Genomic DNA, 20,655 nt, shown 5'->3' on the forward strand with positions numbered 1-20,655 from the left:
TGGCCTATTCGTTTTATTATAGGCAAAGCTTAATTATAAAGCTAAGCTTATAATAGTATTTATACTTAATATGCGTGTAATATATATATATATATATATATATCAGCATAAAATACATATTGACAAACTAATTATTATTATTATATATAAACAATAAATAGAAACGAATAAATGAACCGAAAACAAAAAAGGACCCCTCTAACAGTTATACCAACCGGTGTTAAAGGGTGCTACTGTGTGGCAGCCCTGGCAGCACCCTTTAGACCAACCGGTGTTAAAGGGAGGCCTTTAGCCCCGGTGCCCTAAACCGGGACTAAAGGGTGGGCCTTTAGTCCCGGAAGGGCAGCACCGGCTCGGGAACCGAGGCAACAGGCCCTTCCCAACCGGTGCTAATGCGTGAACATGTAGCAGTGGGATCCACAGCCTCACGGACTCGCGTGAGGGAGATCTACCGGTGGAGCGTCGTGCCGCTGGGGATGTGCTCTGTGCTGCCGCCGCCATCAGGCGCCCGGGTGTGGGCGACCCCGGAAGCCACCGCGGAGGACAACGCCTTCCATCTTCACCACCCCGCCCTTAATCTGAGACGGCAGCCCTCTATCCATGCCACCACATGTGTCGCCGTAGCTGGAGGACCTTGGGGAGCAGCGTGTCGCCAACCAAGAACGAGATAGCAGTGTTGGGTCGCCGCGCCGCCAAGAACGCCACCTTGGCCCCATGGCTCCGCCGCAACCTCGACTAGGCTCACGCCCACGCTGCTGCCTCAGCCATGCCGGGCCACGAGGCCGCCAACCCTCGATCCACATGGGGCGCGTCACCTTGTTGAGGGAGAGGGGAGATAGGGTAAGGGGAGAGAGGAGGGAGCGCGGTTGAGGGAGCGAGGAAGGGGCCACGGGCATCATGTGGGGGAGCGGCAGCTGAGGGCTGAGGAAGTGAGTGGGCCAGAAGAGAGGTTAGGGTTTTCACTACATATACACTCGACACTGGTATTCGGCTGAGAAATAGTAGCGGGCTGGGTCAGATTTTAGGAGGCGGGTCTTATAAAATAACCATCTCGGTTAATGATTTACTGAGGTGGTTATATTATAATGCTCGCCTCAGTTAATAGGCATTAACCGAGGTGGTTATATTACATTGTCCGTCTCGGTTAATAGATTTTAGGTTAACTGCCTCGATTAATAAAAAATTACCGCCGTTAATACAGGTATTAACTACTGAGGTGGTTAAATTTCCTGCCCGCCTCGAAGACACATTACTAAATTATGTGCAAAATAATTTGTGTAGTAGTGTCTTCGATTCCTCCGCGGCTATGCTCCAGTACATCAACTAGCCGGCGGCGCACAGGTTTACCGAGGCCAAAGGTGGCCTGCTGCGGGCTCAGGAACATGAACGCCAAGATCGGGTGTACTCCGCTGAGCTTCTACTGTGCAAGGAAGGTGATGCGTGCGATTCCGCTCTGCACATTTTTACGCACGGATGAGGCCTGTTTGCCAAGTGCCGAAAGATGGCAAATGGATATATGGAACTCTTAGAGATGAGTTTTTTCTCTTTTTTCATAAAAAAATACGGATGCGGAACAAATATGGGGCATTCTGAGATGCTCGGCTAGGTGTTGTAATGGACGAGCTAGGTGAACTCGGATCAATTATTCCTGTCTAAGTCTAATATTTTCTAACACATGGTTCATGTGTAGACTATTAAAATGTGTATATATATGTATCAGCTTCTTTTGTTGAGAAGGGAACCGGTGATTATTGTGCCATCAGTACTTGAACAGTCTCATTTGTGTTGCAGAAGGCATTGATTAGCAACCAGCAAATTCGGCGCCAAAAGTTAGCAGAACGATCACGTCTGTAACCACTTCACGTACCCACAGATCGATCAACATGCAGTGCAGAGACCGGCTATATAAACCAAGCACTGCCTCTCCTAGCTCTTCACCCATCTTCTACCATTTCATACGTAACACAGGTAGCTAGCTGATGTGCTGGACGTGTTTCCCAAGCATGGAGGCTGTGCCACGCAGAACAGTCCTCGGCGCTTGCGCGGTGGCCGTGCTGATGGCGATCGCCGTCGCGAATGCTGGGTCCGCCGAGGCGGCGTCGGTCGTCGGCCTAGCCAAGTGCGCGGACTGCACGAGGAAGAACGTGAATGCTGAGGCGGCTTTCAATGGTAAAAAGTTACATAGTACTGTAATCAATTGCGCTACGTTTATTAGTAATAATAATATAATATATGGTCCCTCTCCCGGCCGTATTTTCTTGTCTTTTTGGCGCCTACATCTATCTCAGGTCTTAAGGTGGCGATCAAATGCAAGAACAGCAAGGGTGAGTACGAGAGCAAGGCTGTCGGCGAGCTCCAAAGCACCGGCGCCTTCAGCGTCCCTGTCTCCGTCAACCTCGCCGGCTGCGTCGCGCAGCTCCACAATGCAGCAGGCACGCCTTGCCCGGGGCAGGAGCCGTCGAGGATAACGCCGTTGTCTGATGGCACCTTTGTTGCCATCCCGGCCGGGAACACGCAACAGGCGTCATCTGCGGTGTGTGCGTCGGTGACAATCTGCGGCCCTGTCATGAAATATTTCCACGAGCACTTTCACAAGAAGGACAAGAAGCCTGAGCCGTCAAAGCCCGAACCAGAGCCAGAGCCCAAGCCACAGCCAGAACACCAGCCTCCTACACCGACGTACGGTTCAGCAACGCCTCCAATCTACCATCCTCCTGCAATGAACATGCACTTGACCGATCACTTCCACAAAGACCACGAGCTCGAGCACTTCTTCGACCACTTCCACAAGAAGCCTGTTGTACCGCCGAAGCCTGAGCCACAGCCGAAACCACAGCCAGAGAGCCAGCCTCCAACACCGACGTACGGGTCAGCAACGCCCACAAACGGGTCCCCAACTCCTGTGAGCAACCATGCTCCGCACATGTTCCATCACTTCTACAAGGGTCACCATGACCACCACTTCTTCGACTACTTCCACAAGAAGCCTGTGCCACCAGAGCCTAAGCCAGAGCCCAAGCCGCAGCCAGATAACCACCCTCCCGTGCCAACGTTTGGCTCGCCTCCTCCACTCTACCACGCTCCGGCCAAACATTGAGTCCGTTTTGTTGCCTTGAAATGATGGGTACCTGATAATCTTGCATGATATTGCACTACTATGTATTGGTATCTGAAGAATAATGGTTGTGATACAAGTGTGAGCGAGAGACTCTTTTTATTTTTCCCAAGACACAAGTGTGGACTACCTAGAGTCATGGACTCATGGTTATCCATCTTTCAGCTGCAAATGAGTGTTTAAATTTATTGTAATATTATCTGAATGAGTGTATGTTGTGACAAGATGTGTGCTTTATCGTTGGTTTAACTTTTCACGTACGTCTTGTTAGGACTGATCTCTGCTTTCTCAACAATTGACTGGGTCTAAGGATCCTAACAACACAAGTAACAGAAAGAATCTGTCTATTGCAAACTTGAGTGTTTCAAAGCCTCCTGTCACCCAGGTGACTGAAGCCTTTAAAACACCCAAATCCCACATCAAGTAAAAAACAGGTGACAAAAGACAATGAAATACCCGAAATTTAATATTACAATATTTATATGAAAGGGACCAGATAAAAAAGAAAGGAACCAGGAAAATAACTTAATAAAAATTGAAAAAAGCAAAATTAATTCTATCAAAAACAAATGGAAAGAAAGACAAATAAACAAATCAAATAAAAGGTGGCAAATTTTTCTATTAAAGGCAAATAGGAAGAATTTCAAATTGAAAAACAAAGAAAACATACAAATTCCAGAATGTAGAAAAATAAAAATGAACAAATGACAGATTAATTTTATGGGCAAATTCAAATAAATTCAAATTGAAAACATATAATACAAACAAATTACATAAAGGAGATAAAGAAACCATATTTACACTAGTAATACAAAGCCAGTATTTGGCTCAACTTGTGGAGATTGCTGATGAGCCTGCGTTTAAAGTGAGGTTCTTTCCTCTTTCTTTGTCTAGGCCAGCATTTTCGTGGTTGAAGTATGGGAAGATCTGAAAACCAAATTTCATCATTACTTTGATTAAAGAGTTATGGAAAAAGACATTACAGATTTAGTCGATGTGAGGCAAAGGAACAATGAGTCTGCACTTTCATTATCCGTAGAGATTTAAAAAGGTCAAGAATCAATGCTATACCTAGACACCTTCAGAAGCTGAGTTGGTTAGCATTATAATTCGAGGGCTAATGTCAACTATTAAAGAGAAAATTGGACTTGATTGTCCCAATTTAGCAGCTTTGGCCAGAAAAATGTCTAATATGGAGACAGTTCAGATATGCACACTTTAACAAGCCTCTGAAGAAAAGCAATGTCGGCTATGAGTCTGATCTAGAGATGGTTGATGACACTAATGAAGAAGTTCAAAGTGATGAAGTAGCTGTTGTAGGTTGGGTTTGGAAATATTCTGAGTATATCCCATGGGCCAAAAACAAATCTACCGAAGAGGAAAGAAAGAAATTCAACATTGATATCACTAAAGCTGACAAAATATTTTACTATTTGTTGGAGAAGGGGCAGATCTCGCTGATCGGAAATCATAGGATACCTTCGGCTGAAGAACTTAAAAAGAAAAGCCATTGCAAGTACCGTAATTCTAATACTCATAATACTAATGATTGCAAAGTCTTCAGGGATATTGTCCAGCAAGCTATTAACAAAAGAAGAATTAGGCTAGAGAAGACTAAAGGTGGTATGGGTATAGAAGGTCATCCTTTCCCAACAAATATGGCAGCTTCCTCTTTTCCAACAGGAGGCTATTGTAAGATAATTTTTAGACTTTGATCTTGTAATGATTATTATTTTTAGTTCATAACCATGTTTCCTACTTGCTTGCTAGACTCATGGAAAATATGCTATCTACATCAACAGAATGGTGAAGAACCTAAGTCTACGTCTCAAGTTGTTGCTGATGTGCTTGTTGTGAACACCAAGAAGAGTCGGTTCTTGCAGAATCTGGGGTTCCAGAATGTTCGACCTAGATCTAGTGAGCAAAGTAATGAGATAGAACTAGAAGCGGACAACGCTAAGCTTCGTACGCAGGTGGCTGATTTGTTAAATAAAGTGGAAGAATATGAGCAGGCAAGGATTATTGATCGAGAGGAGATAAAGAGAAGTCAATCTGAGATGGAAGCAAAACATAACCTTTTGCTTAGTCAGATTGAACGAAGTTAAGTCAGGCATGGTGCATATTTTTTGCCATTAACTTCATGCATTTTGCTGCTGCTAACTTGTGTCAAGCTAATTTCGATCAAGTTAAGTCATGCATGCTGGTATATATTTTGTTGCTGCTGCTTGCATTTTGCACCTGTTGTATGCATCGAGCTACTAGACTTGTAAGAATTTCTATGTGTTGTTGGCTTGTGCCATATTGAATTGTAAGGTTGTGTGCGCTTTTGTGCGATAACTATTGTTGGATGAAGACACGTAATTTGATATTGGATCAAAATTTATGTGATCTATTGTCGGATGGAAAGTTAAAACTTTTTATTTAATGTGCTGCTATAATAATTACTTGTTGGCTGTGTATGTGGGCTGAATGTTTGAAAATGGGCTGTGTATATATGAGCTATATGTGCTGTAGTAGTGGGCTGAAAAGTAGGCTATAAATGATGATGAACTTGGGCTATAGTATGCTGAAATGGGCCTGCGAAAATGGCAAAAAAAATTGCATTAAAAAAGGATGAAATTGAGCCAAAATTGGCCCATCTTTGATTCTGGCCTGTTAACATATGGGCTGAGGTAGTGTCCATGTCATCATCCATGTAAGCAACCACGTAAGCATCTATAGTGACATGACAATTCATCTGCGACGGTTATTTTTCGTCACTGGAAATGGGCCTGGGCTGGACTAAGTAGGCCTCGGGATCCATCGTGACGGAATAAAACCGTCGCTGATTCTGTTAATCCATGATGATTTACGACAAACCGTCGCGCAAGTCAATCCTTGACGCTCAATCCGCGATGGTTTCTAAAACCATCACAAATCCTATTTGCTAACGGATTTTTAGTGATCCATGTCAGAAGTTTTCCATCACTGATTAGCAGAATTCTTGTAGTGTACTCACTTCTGATAGAGCTAAGGAAGCCAAAGCAGTGGATTCTACAAAGCAAATATTAGCTGCTGAATATCAAGAGATGAAGAAGAAGCAAGATCGGAAAAATAGCCCATTTGACCATCTCGAGACTTCCAAAGATAGTGAAGCACGCAGTCGTCCTATTGTTAGGATTCTATTGAATAAATGGTAGAGGCGGAAAGAAAAGGAACAAATGCGTCAGAAAAGAGATTATTTGAAATACCAAGAGATGCATAAAAAGGGAGGATTCAAGAAGAAAATGAATATCATTGGAATTGTCCTTTCTTTCAACATTGCTGGAATGAAGGCTTAAATTTGTGGACTCTCAATAATTGTCCTGAGTGCAGTGATCAGTATGTGGAATAATGTCAGGCAAGAGTCAACCACCGACCTGTGCATGAGCGACTAAATTTTGAAGTAACAAGTCGGCGTATAAAAATAGAAACTGTTCGTGATTGGTTGGAAAGGGAAATAGCTGATGAGGAAGTAGAAGACAAAGAATATGTTTGGCAGAAAAATCAATGGTGCTCAAGTGGACTTACCAGAAGTCAGAAGAGAAGGGTTCAACGTCTAAGGAATGATGAATTCAATCAAAAGAGGCATAAAGTTTGGCAAATCAAACAGACAGTTGACAAGGGCAAAGGTAAGGCACTAGTTGAAGTTTCTACTATCTTTATATTATTTGCTGAGTTCAGAGCCAGTGACAATGAAGAAGAATCAGATGAGGAAGTGGTTATGGCTCAATGGGTTTGCCAAGCAGATAATGCAACCATTGAGGAGTCTGAAAAGCATTTGCATCTAAAAACATTATATCTTAAAGGGTTCATGGATGGAAAGCCATTGACTAAGATGCTAGTTGATGGGGCAGCAGCTGTCAATCCAATGCCTTACTCTACATTCAGAAAACTTGATAAAAAAGGCAGAAGATTTATGTCCAACTGATATGAGATTGATAGATTTCAGTGGAAATATTTCAGTAACCAAAGGTGATGTATGTGTTGAATTGACAATTCATAGTAAGAGATTGCCTACTATTTTCTTTGTTGTTGATGCTAAAGGCGAATATGGTTTACTTCTGGGAAGAGATTGGATCCATGCCAACTTCTGTATTCCATCCACTATGCATCAAAGTTTGATTTAATGGATTGGAGATCATGTGGAAGTTGTCCCAGCTGATTCTTCTGTTAGTATTTCTTATGCTGAGGCAGATGAATGGAATGTTGAAGGTGTGGAATGTTTCTCTAGCAAGGTATATGAAAGAGACGTCATCATTGTATTTGAAGATGGTCAACAGCCGATACAAGCAGTCGGCTCTTAGAGTTTTAATTAATGGATTCTTTAGTCGATGAAGATAAAGGTAAGATGGGCAAAGGGTTATGTCTCCCTATGAGTTAGAGGCAGTAGATATAAGTGATGGTGATAAGCCTAGGACGACATATGTAAGTGCTAAGTTAGATCCTGAGTATAAGCAAGAATTGATAGCCTTCTTAAAGGAATATATAGATTGTTTTGTTTGGTAGTATTATGAAATGCCTGGTCTTGATAGAAAATTAGTTGAGCCGAAGTTTAGTGCACGAACAGTACAAACATAATAATATGAAGAATGTCGAAGTTTAGTGCACGAACAGTACAAACATAAACATAGCTTTTCAATGGGAGAATATCTAGTCTCTGATCCAGTAATCTTCTACTTAAATAGAAAATTACTCTTTCTTAATATGTAAGTGATTTATGCTTTGACATAATAATATGAAGAAATCACTTACATGATATACTAAGAAATATTATGAAGAATGTCGAGAACTTTTTAATTCTTTTTCTTTCATTATTATGAAGCATATTCCTAGAAATCAGAATCAAGAGGCTAATCGGCTAGCTCAAAGTGCTTCTGGGTATTGGCAAATTGTTGAAGTTTTAGCTGACGAAGTTGTTGATGAAGGAGATTGGAGGAAAAGTATTATTGAATATTTGAAGAATCCATCACAACACGTATCTTGGAAAGTGAGGTACAAATCTCATAAATTTGTTCTTCTTGATGATCACCTATATCGTAGGACGATTGATGGTGTACTCCTTAAGTGTCTTAACCAAGAAGAAACTAAGGTTTTAATGTGAGAGATTCAGAGGGAGTTTGTGGTGCCCATCAATCTACTCATAAGATGAAGTGGATGATTAGAAGAGCGGGTTATTTTTGGCCGACTATGTTGGAAAATTGTTTCAAATATTACAAAGGTTGTCAAGAATGTCAAAGGTTTGAGAATATTCAAAAGTCTCTAGCATCGGCTATGAATCCTATTGTGAAACTATGGCCATTTAGAGGTTGGGGAATAGATCTGAATGGCCAGATATTTCCATCATCAAGTAAGGGGCATAAATTTGTATTGGTGGCTACAGATTATTTTACCAAATGGGTGGAAGCTATTCCTTTGAAGGAGGCCTCATCAACTAATGTGATTGAGTTTATCCGAGGACATATGATTTACCGATTTGGGGTTCGTCAGTCCATTACAACTGATCAAAGGAAGATTTTTGCATCCAAGGAATTTGAAGACTTTGCTGCCAATATAGGTTTTAAGTTGATTAATTCTTCTCCTTATTATGCCCAAGCCACGAGCAATCCACTAGAGTAGCCAATTGCGATCTCCCATGGGGAAGGCTCAAGAACCCCTCAAGAATATCCAAGGAAGTTGCATTCGATACTTAGTGAAACTCTTTGGTCTTATAGATTGGCTTATCATAGATTGACTAAGTGTTCACCTTATGATTTAGTATATGGAAATGAAGCTATGTTGCCATGGGAGATTAGTTTAGGGTCTCAAAGGATATCACAGCATGACAAGTTGATAGCCGATGATTATAAAAATATTATGTTGGATAATTTAGATGATTTGAATTTTCATCGGCTAAAAGCTTTGGAGAATATCAGGGCTAATAAGATCAGAATTGCCAAATTTTATAATCAGAAGGTATGAGAAAGAAAGTTCAGTGAAGGTGAACTGGGTTGGAAGGTGATTTTGCCGATTGAGTCTAAAGATACCAGATTTGGTAAATGGTACCTAATTGGCAAGGACCATATCGGATTACTAGAGTTGCTCCTGGCAATGCTTATTTCTATAAAACTTTGGAAGGAGTGGAGTATTCTTGAGCTATTAATGGAAAATATTTTAAGAAATATTACCCTAGCATCTAGGTTGATTTACTTTAGTTGATCAAGTCAGTTAAAGGGTGAATAGCCAATACGACAAGTTTCGCCTTTAGCATAAAAATCCAGAGTACTAAGTGATTGGAGATAGCCGATACAATAAATATAGCCTTCAGCGCAAAAATTTAAGGATTTTGGCAGTAAAAAGTTGATGCAATGAATATCATCTTCAATGTGAGATTTGGAACTATAATTTCATAGTGGATACAATAAATATCGCCTTTAGAGCAAAAATCAAGAACACAGAGAAGTTTTGTTGATTCAGAGGTATACTAAATTGCCTCGATGGGCAATGTCACAAAAATAATGAGACAGTGGATCAGCAAAACAAAATAAGATAAAACTGCCTCAAGTGCGGTGTTCTTGATTCATTGGAGAAGTTTTTACATCAACTAAAAATAAAAAACCTAAACTAATCGTCGTCGTCGAAGACAGGAGCAGTGATGTCTTAGGGCAATGAGAACTGCACCACGGCATCGCCATAAGGGGGCAAACTCCTCCATCAGCTCCTCGAAGCCTTCGTCGTTGCTCTCTGCGACGAAGTCCAGAGTCACGGACTTCGAGAGCTGAGCCTCGTGGTGGACCTGGGCTGCTGCAAAGTGTTCGCTGCCCCTAAGCAAACGCCGTGGAGGATGGCCTCCCGAACATGGTTGGGGACATCCTCGAGGAGCTCCACCTGGGTATCCCCATGCACATTCACCATCTCGGTGACCGCGTTGATGGTGGGGGTGACGGTGTTGAACTGCTCCTAGAGCCCTGTGATCGACAAAAGAAACCTTTCAGCAAAAATAGTTGATCGACTAAAGGAAAATGTAGGGGAAGATGAACTTACTGACAACCATAGAGTCTGACTTTGCTAATTATTCCTTGGTTCAGGCTAAGGATCCCTCGGTGTTTTCTAACACTGCCTCCAGAGCGTTGAGCTGCTCCTAGAGGTCGTGAGACCTCTTGCACTCCTCGGAGTAGAGGTCCTAGGCTAGTCTGTGACGCCTGAGAAAGCCCCACGCGTCTTCGTTGCCGAAGACGACATTGTCGTAAGGGGGCATCTTCATGGCTAACTGACTACGACCCTGCTTAGCTTGCCTCGGCTGCCTGGTTCACAGTAGCCTCCTCAAAGGCCACTGCCACCGGTGGCAGAGTGGATGCTGAAGCTTCATGGACAGGATGACTAGGGAATGCCCCAGGATCCACTCAGGGGGCATAGTTGTTCAGAACATAAGATGAAATGAAGACTAGATTGACTAAGTTACATGTTCAAGCGCCTGCGCTGCATGCAGTTCACCTCTTTAGAAGAAAAGGTGATGTTGGACACTTGCCTTTGTTGTCCGCCATTGGGGAAGAGTTAGGGCTTTTGAGAGAAAGGCAAAAGACTTAGAGATTGAAAGGAGGAAGATGTGAATCTGATGGCTGTGTGCTCTTACCCTCAGTGCTTCGGTATTATTTATAATGGGGTAAGTGGAAGGCAAAGCAGTGAATAGTTAATTCTTGGAGGGAGTCGATCAGCTATCTTAATGACGGTTCCTCTAATTCAGGATGAGTGGATCAGTTAAAGGATAGCTGATCGACTTAATTATGGCTGTGAAAAGCTTAAATGGTGGATCGGCTAGCCTTGCCGATGGAAGTTTTGACTTATCCAGATTCAGTTGATATTGATGATAAGTTTTCGACAGGACTATATGTTTACTAGTCAAATTTAAACAAATAGAGATTAAGTCTGAGAAATTACAAAGTATGAAGTAAATATAGTGAATGTTTGGGGTTAAGCAGACTTAATGGAATTCAGAGCGGAAAGCCTAATGCTATCTACTTCGGCTATTTGTTGCTGATCTTCTACGGCTAATCTAGGAATCTTGGCTTTTTTCACATGCTTGATCTTGTCTAATTTGGTCTTCAGGCTTGCCATATTTTTCTTTAGATTAGCTAAAGATGCAGAGGTCTTGGATAAAGCTTCTTCCTTCTGTTTGATTGTGTCATCGACAATTTTGAGTCTGGCTAATAGGAGTGTTCTTTCTTCAATAAGAGTAGCTAGATCTTTATTGATCTTAGTAGGAGATTCTTTAGAAGATCGACTGCCTTCTTGACTGATAAGATTTCTTGGATGCGCTGACTTTCAGCAGCAATTGAATTCTTCTGGACTTCTCGAGCTGCTAATCTAGATTGAGCACTGAAGAATTTGGGGCCATTGCCCTCCAAGAATGAAGCCAGCTGAATCATTTATTTTAAGGAAGAGGGAAGATCATCCTTAATTTGATTGAAGATCTTCGTGACAGATCCTGCATTTTGAATTAAGATTGAAATGTCTAGCTCTAGATGGGTAATCAACCTTTGCAGTTGAGCTTTGATGTAATCAGGTATCATTGGAGGTGTCTTCTGAGATCAAGATTGTTTATTCATCAAGGTATTCATCCAAGGAAAATGGCAAAAAGGGTGAAGAAACTTGATCCTGCATGGGGATAATAGAACTAGAATTCATCAGAAGTTATCACCAAATAAGAATAAGTGTTTTGATATACCTGCTCTACTGAAACCATGTCGAGACTAGGAGTAGCCGATGAAGTTACTTCAAGGAGTTGAAGATCTGAGTTTATAAAGATAAGTTAGTATGAACAAAAATATTTATCTTATCGGCTATTATTTGATATTACCTAAAGAAGCTTCTAGGATGATACCTAGGTTGGGATTGACATCCTCATCACTACTGGAAAAGAACAAATCTGCTTGAGGATCAGGAAGTTTAGGTCCCTTTTCAACAATAGGTTTTTGAGCAACATCCTGAGAAAGATCAAGGATTAGCTGATGCATAGATATAATATATAATTGTAAGTTGGCAGAAGGGTTACCTCAGTGGCTGCATCAGCTAAAGATTTAAGTTGCTTGGAAGAAGTGACTTTGACTTTCTTTGAAGCTGTGTTTTGAGAAACAAGCGATTGTTTTCTCTTAAGTTTAGGAATCGGGTGATCCTGAAGAAGATCTGATGCTGGCTTCTTCATATAGGCTCTCAGGGAGGGTGCATCCTAGCCTAGTCTTGGGTCAGGACACCATAAGCCATAGTTCACCAATGGAGGAGTTGGGCCAACAAGATCCTATAGGAAATTAAAATGCATATGTATGAGTGTATCATGAAGTATGGAATAATAAGAATACAATATGAGAAATCATACCTCATGTGCAGCTTGGAAATCTAGATCTAAGAAGGAACAATAAACAAACACTACTTCACTGAAAATGTGCTGACTCCACTCTTGCCACTAGTGATCAAAAGCTATGGAAGTAAAACGGATACATTCCCATCCACTGATAGCTTCTGGCAATAGAGATTGTTCAATGTGAAGGATTTCGTTGTACTCTACGCTAGTGGTGAGGGTTTCCCTCAGCTTCACTTTATCAGCAAAGAATAAAGTTGGGGGCAACTAGCCAAAGCCCATCTGCCTAGCTACTATTGAAGGGTAGAAGAACTCATAAGAAGTTGGAGGTTTCTCCCTATCGTGTCTGATTTCAACTGGTAGCAGACTTGGCCTTACCAAATGGCCTAGAATTTTGAATTCCTCAGGATCACTTTAGACAGTTTGAATTTTGAAAGATTCTAGAAGTTTAAACTCTAGAGTATTTGGGTATTCCAACCACTCTAAAGTGGCCTCCGGGGAATTTCTATAGAAGAGATTGAAGAAATCGATAATCGATCTATTGATAGTAATTGCCGATGTTGCCTCACCAAAAGACATGCATCAGTGAAATTTTTAATTTCTTTGAAGTTGTTCTTCATGCTCTTCTAAATATTCTAAAGAAGGGAAGGATAGGTTGATCAGATCCGAGACCACTAGCTTGTGCAGATGTAAATTGAGCCATACTACAACAACCACCAAGGGCCCGTAAATGTTGGGACAATCTCATCTTTCATCAGATGCTGAGAGACTCTGTTCAGTAGGCTATATAGAGCTCCAAGGAGAATTTTTCTGAGTGTAATTTTATAGTTGCCTGATATTTTTTCTGCTAGGGTAAGATAATTAAATGTTGGAGAACAGGTCTGTCCACAAAAGACATATCTATCCAACCACATGTTTAAGAAAGTTGTGTGCTCTCTATCCGACACAGTCCTATTATCGGCCTTCTAAATGTTGATGTATTGGGACTAACCCCCAGTTCTTACACTTTCTAGCTTGTAAGAATACTTTATCAGCAAACTAAAGGGGTTGATTTGTCCTGCAATGTTGAGACCTGTGTGTAACACTCCTAGTGTTAGCTTGCATGTTAACCATGAGCATTGCATCAACATAAGCATTATCATTCTCATTCATAAGCATCCATCATGATCACATGTCACCTTATGTATATCTTGTTTGATTGAATTGCTTGTATGGCTTGTTATGAGTGATTATAATGGGTGACCAATGCATGTGAATGTACAATCTCTTCCAAAATACTTCAATCATGTTTAGAATAAATTTTTGAACAAAGTTCATGTTGGAAGTTTTGGCCAAAAATGCCCCAAAGTCATGGTTAACCCTAGATTGACCTAATTGACCCCCTAAACCTCTTTTTAAAGATGTTTTATGAAACTGGTGTTAGAAACCTTGCATGTAAATGACATCTAAAACAAAGTTTTAGTAAATTTCATAAGCTAGAAAAGTTATGTTAATAACTTTTTATGACAAAGCTTGGAACACATACAAATTTAGCCCACAATCCAGAAATCAGTGCTATTTCCACACTTAGCCGAATTTGGCTAAGTCTGGGATTCGGCAGATTCGACATAGGGTTCTTGGGAGCCTTGTGGTTTGAAATCCAGGCTGAATTAGACTTTGTTCTTTTAAGCAAACCTGTAGATCTCTTGTAGCTCTATCCAAAGGATCAAATTTGAGCCAAAACCATCGAGTGAGCTGAGAGTAAAACGTTGTTGAAGATCGCGTTTCAGTCACTGCAATCGAGCATTTCAGAGAACGATTCAGTTTGGACAGAGTTCACCCGCCGCCACGTGTCTGGCCACCTGTCGGCCATACGCCATCGCCGGCCCCTCCTGTTAGCTCCCACAGCGTCCACAAGTTGCCACGCACCGAGTGGACGCCTCAGACGCGACCTCCACTCGCTCAGAGCGCTCCATTTCGCTCTGCCATCGCCTCAGCGAGCTCCACCGCGCTTCGGCGATCTCTCCCGGCCGCTCCACCGTGTCTCCGACCAAGCCAGTCCACCCAGAGCTCCACCTCAAGATCCTCTACCTCGGCGTCCACTCCTTTCCCTTAGCCGAGCACTAGTGAGGCCACATTGCCAACTCCGTCGCGAGCTCCACCTCGCCGGAGTTCACAGAGATCACCGGCAACATGGCCAGACCTCTCTGGTTCACCTCTGGCCGTGATTCTTCTTCCTATAGTTTCGCCTTGAGTCACTCTTGCTCGTCCGCAACCTCTACCGCATCGCCATTGCCTAGGTTCGCCGGCGTAACGCCGCGCAGCACCACCGCTCCGCCATTCGCGACGGCGAGCACCCTAGGGTCCAGTAGAGCGCAGGTAAAGTAGGTCAACGAGTTCGCCTTGAGGAGAGGAACGCGTAGATGCCCTTGGATGTGACCGAGACCTCGCCGTCGTCGAGTTTCGCCAGCGATGAGCGTCTCCCCTATCTTTGTGTCGATGTCGAGCGGGTCCCGCTGACCAGTGGGTCCCCCTGTCAGCCTCTCTCTCTCACACCCCTGGTTTTCTGTTCTGCAGATCCTGTGTTGATTTTATAAAATCCATATCTCGATTTTTACTAATCCAAAGGATGTGGTTCCAATTTTGCTAGGTTCCTGTGGTAATCTAGTTTTTATTAAAAATATGAAACATGCCATGTTTTTGCAGAAATAAATAGATATGATTTAATCTTGACTAAGTAGGAGTAGCTGAGGTTGATTAACATGTCTTGTTAGCCTCTCTACCAGAGAAGAAGTATGCACTTACTTGTTATTCTATGATTCAATTAATTTTTGGAGTTTATGCTCATGTTTATACCTTGCTATGTGTTCCTTTGCTCAGCATCATGACATATTGCATCCTATGTGCATTCCCTATGTTTATCACTTGTCATGCATACATAGGTGCACCCAAGGGAGTGACGGTCTTGGAGTACGAGCTGCCGGAACCGGAGGAACAACAAGGGGAGCCACCTCATGGAGCTAAGGAGGAGGACCTGCCGGAGTGTCCCGACCACCGCCCGTCCACCTATTTTGAAGGCAAGCCCCGGAGCATTATAAGCCTCCCACTATTTTTGTTATCATGTCCAGCCATCAATTGACTATGGTTATGTATTGTTGCATTCAGTGTTAGGCGTTGATATGACACCCTTGCTGCATAATTAACTACCTTGTCCACCTCCTACCTTACCTAAGTAGGTCCAGGATCGAAATGATGCTTAGCCATGCTTAACACGGTAGAAGCCGGGTGATTTCTTGTCACCTGCGAGAGATAGGTGGATGCTGATCACGGTTGGCTATATTTGCTATCGTGGAAATAACCATGTGCTAATAATGAACCGGAGACCGGTCGGGATGACGATAGTGCAGCAACAAGGCATGGAGGTCTTGGGTGTGAATCTATCCCCGTCTGTGTCGTTTAAGGACTGAATCGCTGTATGTCCCCGTGTCATGTTGAACGCATGCCTAACACTTTGTTGGTCGGATAAGTCGTTCCGACCGCGAAGCCTACGAGTGCAACTCCAGCCGGATACCCCGTTCTGTATGAGTGCGCACCCTGGTTGGTAGTAAGTATGTGCGGGGAGTCAATGGCGTAAGTCCGAGGTGTCAGGTTAGAGTCCTGACCCTGGCAGATTGGCGGTCAATAGGGGTGCGGCGCTGGGCGGACCCGCGAATTGGTCCGGAGTTGTGCTAAAGGTGATCCGAGCTGCCGTCATGAAGTATGCTTGGGTGAGTGTTAGGAGTACCCCTCCAGCTAGATAGGAATCGATTCGAATCGCCGTCTCTCCCGGATAGTGAGAACTTGACTTGGGCAGCGGCAACGTAGAACTCACTAAATAAACTTGATGGTTATGATGAGGATGTTGATAGCAAAGTGATAATCCGGATATGGTTATTATTGAAATGCTTAAATACTCAAGTGTGTGCTTAGAACAGGTGCTAATCTAGTGGATAGTTGTTAAATATTGAACCTGCTGCCGAAATACTATGAATATGTGACTTACAACTAAAGCTCTTTATGCAAAAATGTGAGTCCAACCAGTCCACAAATATTAGCCTTGCATACTCCTTGGTGTCACTTTATTTTCGGTTTATGACGGGTAAGTCTAGCGGAGTACATTCTCGTACTCAGGGTTTTAATTACCCTTGTTGTAGATGATGTCGTTTATCACGGCTACTGTGCTAACTGTCATCATCCGGCTGCGGACGATGAATAGATCGTGGGCGTGGTCACCTCCTTTATCTTTAGTAACGCTTTTGTTGGGATTACTATGGAACTGGCATGTCAATTAAACGGAGTGTGTGATGTTTCCAAAACTACTTTGCTTCCGCTACTAAACTAGTTTGTAATAACCTTGTGCAAACTTCGATGTGTTGTAAAACTATGTTCTGTGACAAATGGATGTAATCTGTGATGGCGATGCTTGATCATGTACGATCTTGGTTGTATGTTGGTTGAATCGAGGTCTTCTGAGATTTTGTCGGACTACCGGGTTTATATGGGTTCAAGTCCATTGGCTTGACTGCTTTGTGGTCGCTAATTCACTTGAATTCTTATAAATTGGACGGTTCTGTTACAACTGGCATCAGAGCAAGATTAAGAATTTAACCATCATAGATGTATTTAAAAACAATGAATTTGTTTTCTCAAACTAAATGGCAAATTATACTATACATAGGGCTGTTTTAAAAATGTTTCAATAACATATACCATGCCAGTGGTCATACCCTTTATGCCCATATAAGGACTTCTAGGTGGCTTAATACTACTAACATGGGGGTTTTTCTTTTCATCGTCCATATGGCATGCAATAATATGGATGCCACTTACTTAAGTGGTAATGAATGAATCAAATGCCTCTACGCCATGGTAACCGATGTTTGTTTTCTTTCGTTGTCCATACGGCGTGAAATTGTATGGATGCCACTTGCTTGAGTGGTAATGTATGGATCTATACGCCTCTACGCTACGGTAAGTGTGAGCTGTGAGAGCATGACCGTCCAACCCTTGGTCTAGGAGAGTGTTAGCTGTGGTTAATGGAATATTTACATGTTTCACACATGTATATATGAAGGTACTTAATTGTGGGTAGTAGGTGCAGCCATGTATACATGTTTGATGTATATATGGGTGTATCCCAAATGAGTAGGGTGCTGTGATATATGTTCGGGAATATATATCAGAGTACCTAACTTGAATGTAGATGATTGGATTTTCATTTCTGCACATATACTCTTGTGGGGTTGGGCTGAAATGAAATTTTTTGCAGGTACACTAACAACAAAACGTGTAGACCGTGTAGTTGCGTATAAAGAGTGCACGTATGTATGCCACCGACTATATCGTTAGAACTTTATTCTAGGAATGGAAAGGACGTATGGAACGTGCATGCATCATGAATCATTCATACATTTCTCATGCACTACTCAATTCTTACAATTCTGAAACTATATCTAATTATCTTCCCTTGTAATTAATCTTCCTTACTCAAGTTGTGGTCTTTCCTACAGATGGCAGCCCCACATGCAAGTGAGACTTTTCTAGACATGTTTGACACTCCTACTTTGTTGTGGAGGGTGCTGAGTTCAGTGAGTTATGAGGATCAACCTCGGTACACTTGGACAGAGGCCGAGCATGCAGGATCTTTACCTTGGGAAGATGTCCAAATTACAGTTCCCCCTTGCCCAAACAACCCACAGTGGCTAGGGTGGGTAGTAGAGTCCGATGGTCAAACTCCCTGGGAGGGTGCCCAAGTAGCAGCCTTAGAAGTGCTGTTGGAAATATGCCAAGACTATGGGGATGAGCTAATCAATGGCCCAGCTGGATCATTTCCTAGAGTGAGTGTGACTGACACTTTTGTGTCCCAGATAGGGACTGAGCCTCTAGAAATGAGAGAAACCATGCTAGGATATAGCTCTAGCCCTGCCATGAGTGCCATGCTGGCGGTACTTAAGCTGTACTATGTACGCCAAGACACCTACATAGAAGCTATGCTAGCGCTCCAGCAAGCTCAAGTTGGACAGCGCAAACTGCGCAAGCGTGTGCGCAAGCACCGCAAGGCCTTTAGCAATGCACAAGCTGAAATCCAAAACTATCACACCGCTTTGCAAGCCCGCCGCAACCAAATTGAAAATACAGTTAGAGAGCGCAATGAGGCACAAGCCCGCATGATGCAAATGACTAGAGAGCGAGATGAGGCTATGCGCTTGGCTGAAAATAGAGAAGCTACTAGAGTTAGAGCTTTGTTCCATGCTGAGATTAGAGAGGAAGAGCTAATTACTAGGATTGCTGAGCTGCAGCTAGATGTCCATCACCTGAATAATATCATAAATCCTATCCCACACGTTGTTCCCTTTAACCATGAAGAAGCTCCTAGTGAGGAAGATCAAGATGATGGCATCATTTCTAATGGAGAATCTGAGGAGGATATGTAGCCTAGCGATGATTCCCATGTTCATGTATCAGTTTCCATCTCTTTGTGTAATGGACTTGTAATCTGAATTTTAGCTGAAACTCTATGTATTTGTCCATAGTGCCCCTCCTGTAAAACTTAAGTTGTGGCAATGACTCTATGTAACCCTATGCACTTATTTGTGATGCTCCATGCTTATGTTGAGCTTAAATAATCTTCTACAATGTCGTTAACCCTTGTGAATTGTGACCGTGAATGGTCGCGAGAATTACTAGTGTCGTGGATGAAATTCTCTTTTTGTACATGGATTATTGTGCCTTGCATTATGTGAATTTATTTCATTAAATTCCGTATGACAGCAATCTAGATTTATGGCAATTATAATTGTTATCCTAAACAGTCACTTGGTATGCCTTGTGCAGATGGCTCGCAATACTCGCTCCGGTCACAATGAGGTGCCGCCACCACCACCTCCTCCCCCGCCTACGCCTGCTGAGCTCCTAGCAACTCTTGTGGAGGGCCAACGGATGCTAAATGAAGCTATGCAGACTATGGCACAGCAGAACCGGGGTGGTCGCCATGTCCGCCAAGGCGGAGAAGCGAATCAGCACAGCAACTTCAATGATTTCCAAGACACGAAGCCACCGGTTTTCAAGGAGGCTGTTGAACCTCTAGAAGCTAATGAATGGCTCAACACTCTCGAGCAGAAGTTCCGCTTGCGGAGGGTGACGGAAGAGTTAAAGGTGGAATATGCAGCCTACCAGTTGGAGGGCAAAGCAGGTGTCTGGTGGAGTCATTACAGGACCAGCTTGCCTGCCAATGCTGTTGTAACATGGGATCAGTTCAAAACTGCTTTCAGGAACACTTATATTCCCAAGGGCTTAATGACTATCAAGCATACCGAGTTCATGAACCTGACTCAGGGCACTAAAAGCTTAACTGAGTATCTTCATGCTTTTAATAATTTATCTCGCTATGCTCCTGAAATTGTTGATACTGAGGCCAAGAAGCTTGCAAGTTTCAAGAGGGGACTGGGACCCAAGCTATCCAAGAACATGGCTGGTAACAAGAGTACCACCTTCAATGAGTTTGTGAGTGATGCGTTGACCCAGGAGAACTCCAATGTCGTCTATGCCGCGTCCAAGAACCGCAAAAGGGCCTATGAGGCAGGTGCTTCGCAGTCCAAGGCTCCGGTGACAAGCAAACCGGCCTATCGCCCGCCCAATGCAATGACAAGGTACCGGCCACCGCAGAAGAAGTCAAATGTGAAGACAGGAGTTTGCAAGTCCTTCACAGTTGCCCTTCCTAGGGGTGCTACAGGTCAAGGAAGCCCCAAGACTCCCCCTGATAATCGTCCCTGCTTTAACTGCAAACAAGTTGGCCACTAGGCGAGGGATTGCCCTTATCCCAAGAGGAATTCTGCAGCTGGGGGTAATAACCGTACTGGCCAAGTGCACTATACCACCATTGAAGAAATCCCCGAAAGTGAAGTGGTCACGGCTGGTATGTTTCTTGTAAATCAACATCCTGCAGTTGTCTTGTTTGATTCTGGAGCTTCGCATTCATTCATGAGTCAAGCATTCGCATCTAAGCATGGGCAACATGTAATTGATCTTGACAGTGGAAAATTTTGCATTAGTGCTGCTGGTAATCAAATCTCTACAAATCAATAAGTGAGGGATGTGCATATTGCCATTGAAGGGCGTAACTATTCAGCAAATCTTGTAATCTTACCGGGCTTGGGAATAGATGTTATCC

The 20,655-nt window shown here is 42.9% G+C and overlaps 1 protein-coding gene across 1 annotated transcript; it reads left to right on the forward strand.

The window, feature by feature from the left end:
* On the forward strand, positions 1,936 to 3,339 carry LOC8062799 (proline-rich protein 4). Its single transcript, XM_002464694.2, has 2 exons — positions 1,936 to 2,169; positions 2,289 to 3,339. Exons 1-2 carry the CDS (start codon positions 1,980 to 1,982, stop codon positions 3,095 to 3,097), a joined length of 999 nt encoding a protein of 332 aa, XP_002464739.1. The 5' UTR covers positions 1,936 to 1,979; the 3' UTR covers positions 3,098 to 3,339.

Source organism: Sorghum bicolor, chromosome 1, assembly GCF_000003195.3.
Source record: "Sorghum bicolor cultivar BTx623 chromosome 1, Sorghum_bicolor_NCBIv3, whole genome shotgun sequence".
Lineage (NCBI taxonomy): Eukaryota > Viridiplantae > Streptophyta > Magnoliopsida > Poales > Poaceae > Sorghum > Sorghum bicolor.

Bases quoted from the DNA above. Each gene is read 5' to 3' on its own strand.
- LOC8062799 (XM_002464694.2), top strand. From the start codon at position 1,980: ATGTGCTGGACGTGTTTCCCAAGCATGGAGGCTGTGCCACGCAGAACA. The intron at 2,170-2,288 runs GTAAAAAGTTAC...CATCTATCTCAG, and splicing joins TGCTGAGGCGGCTTTCAATG to GTCTTAAGGTGGCGATCAAA.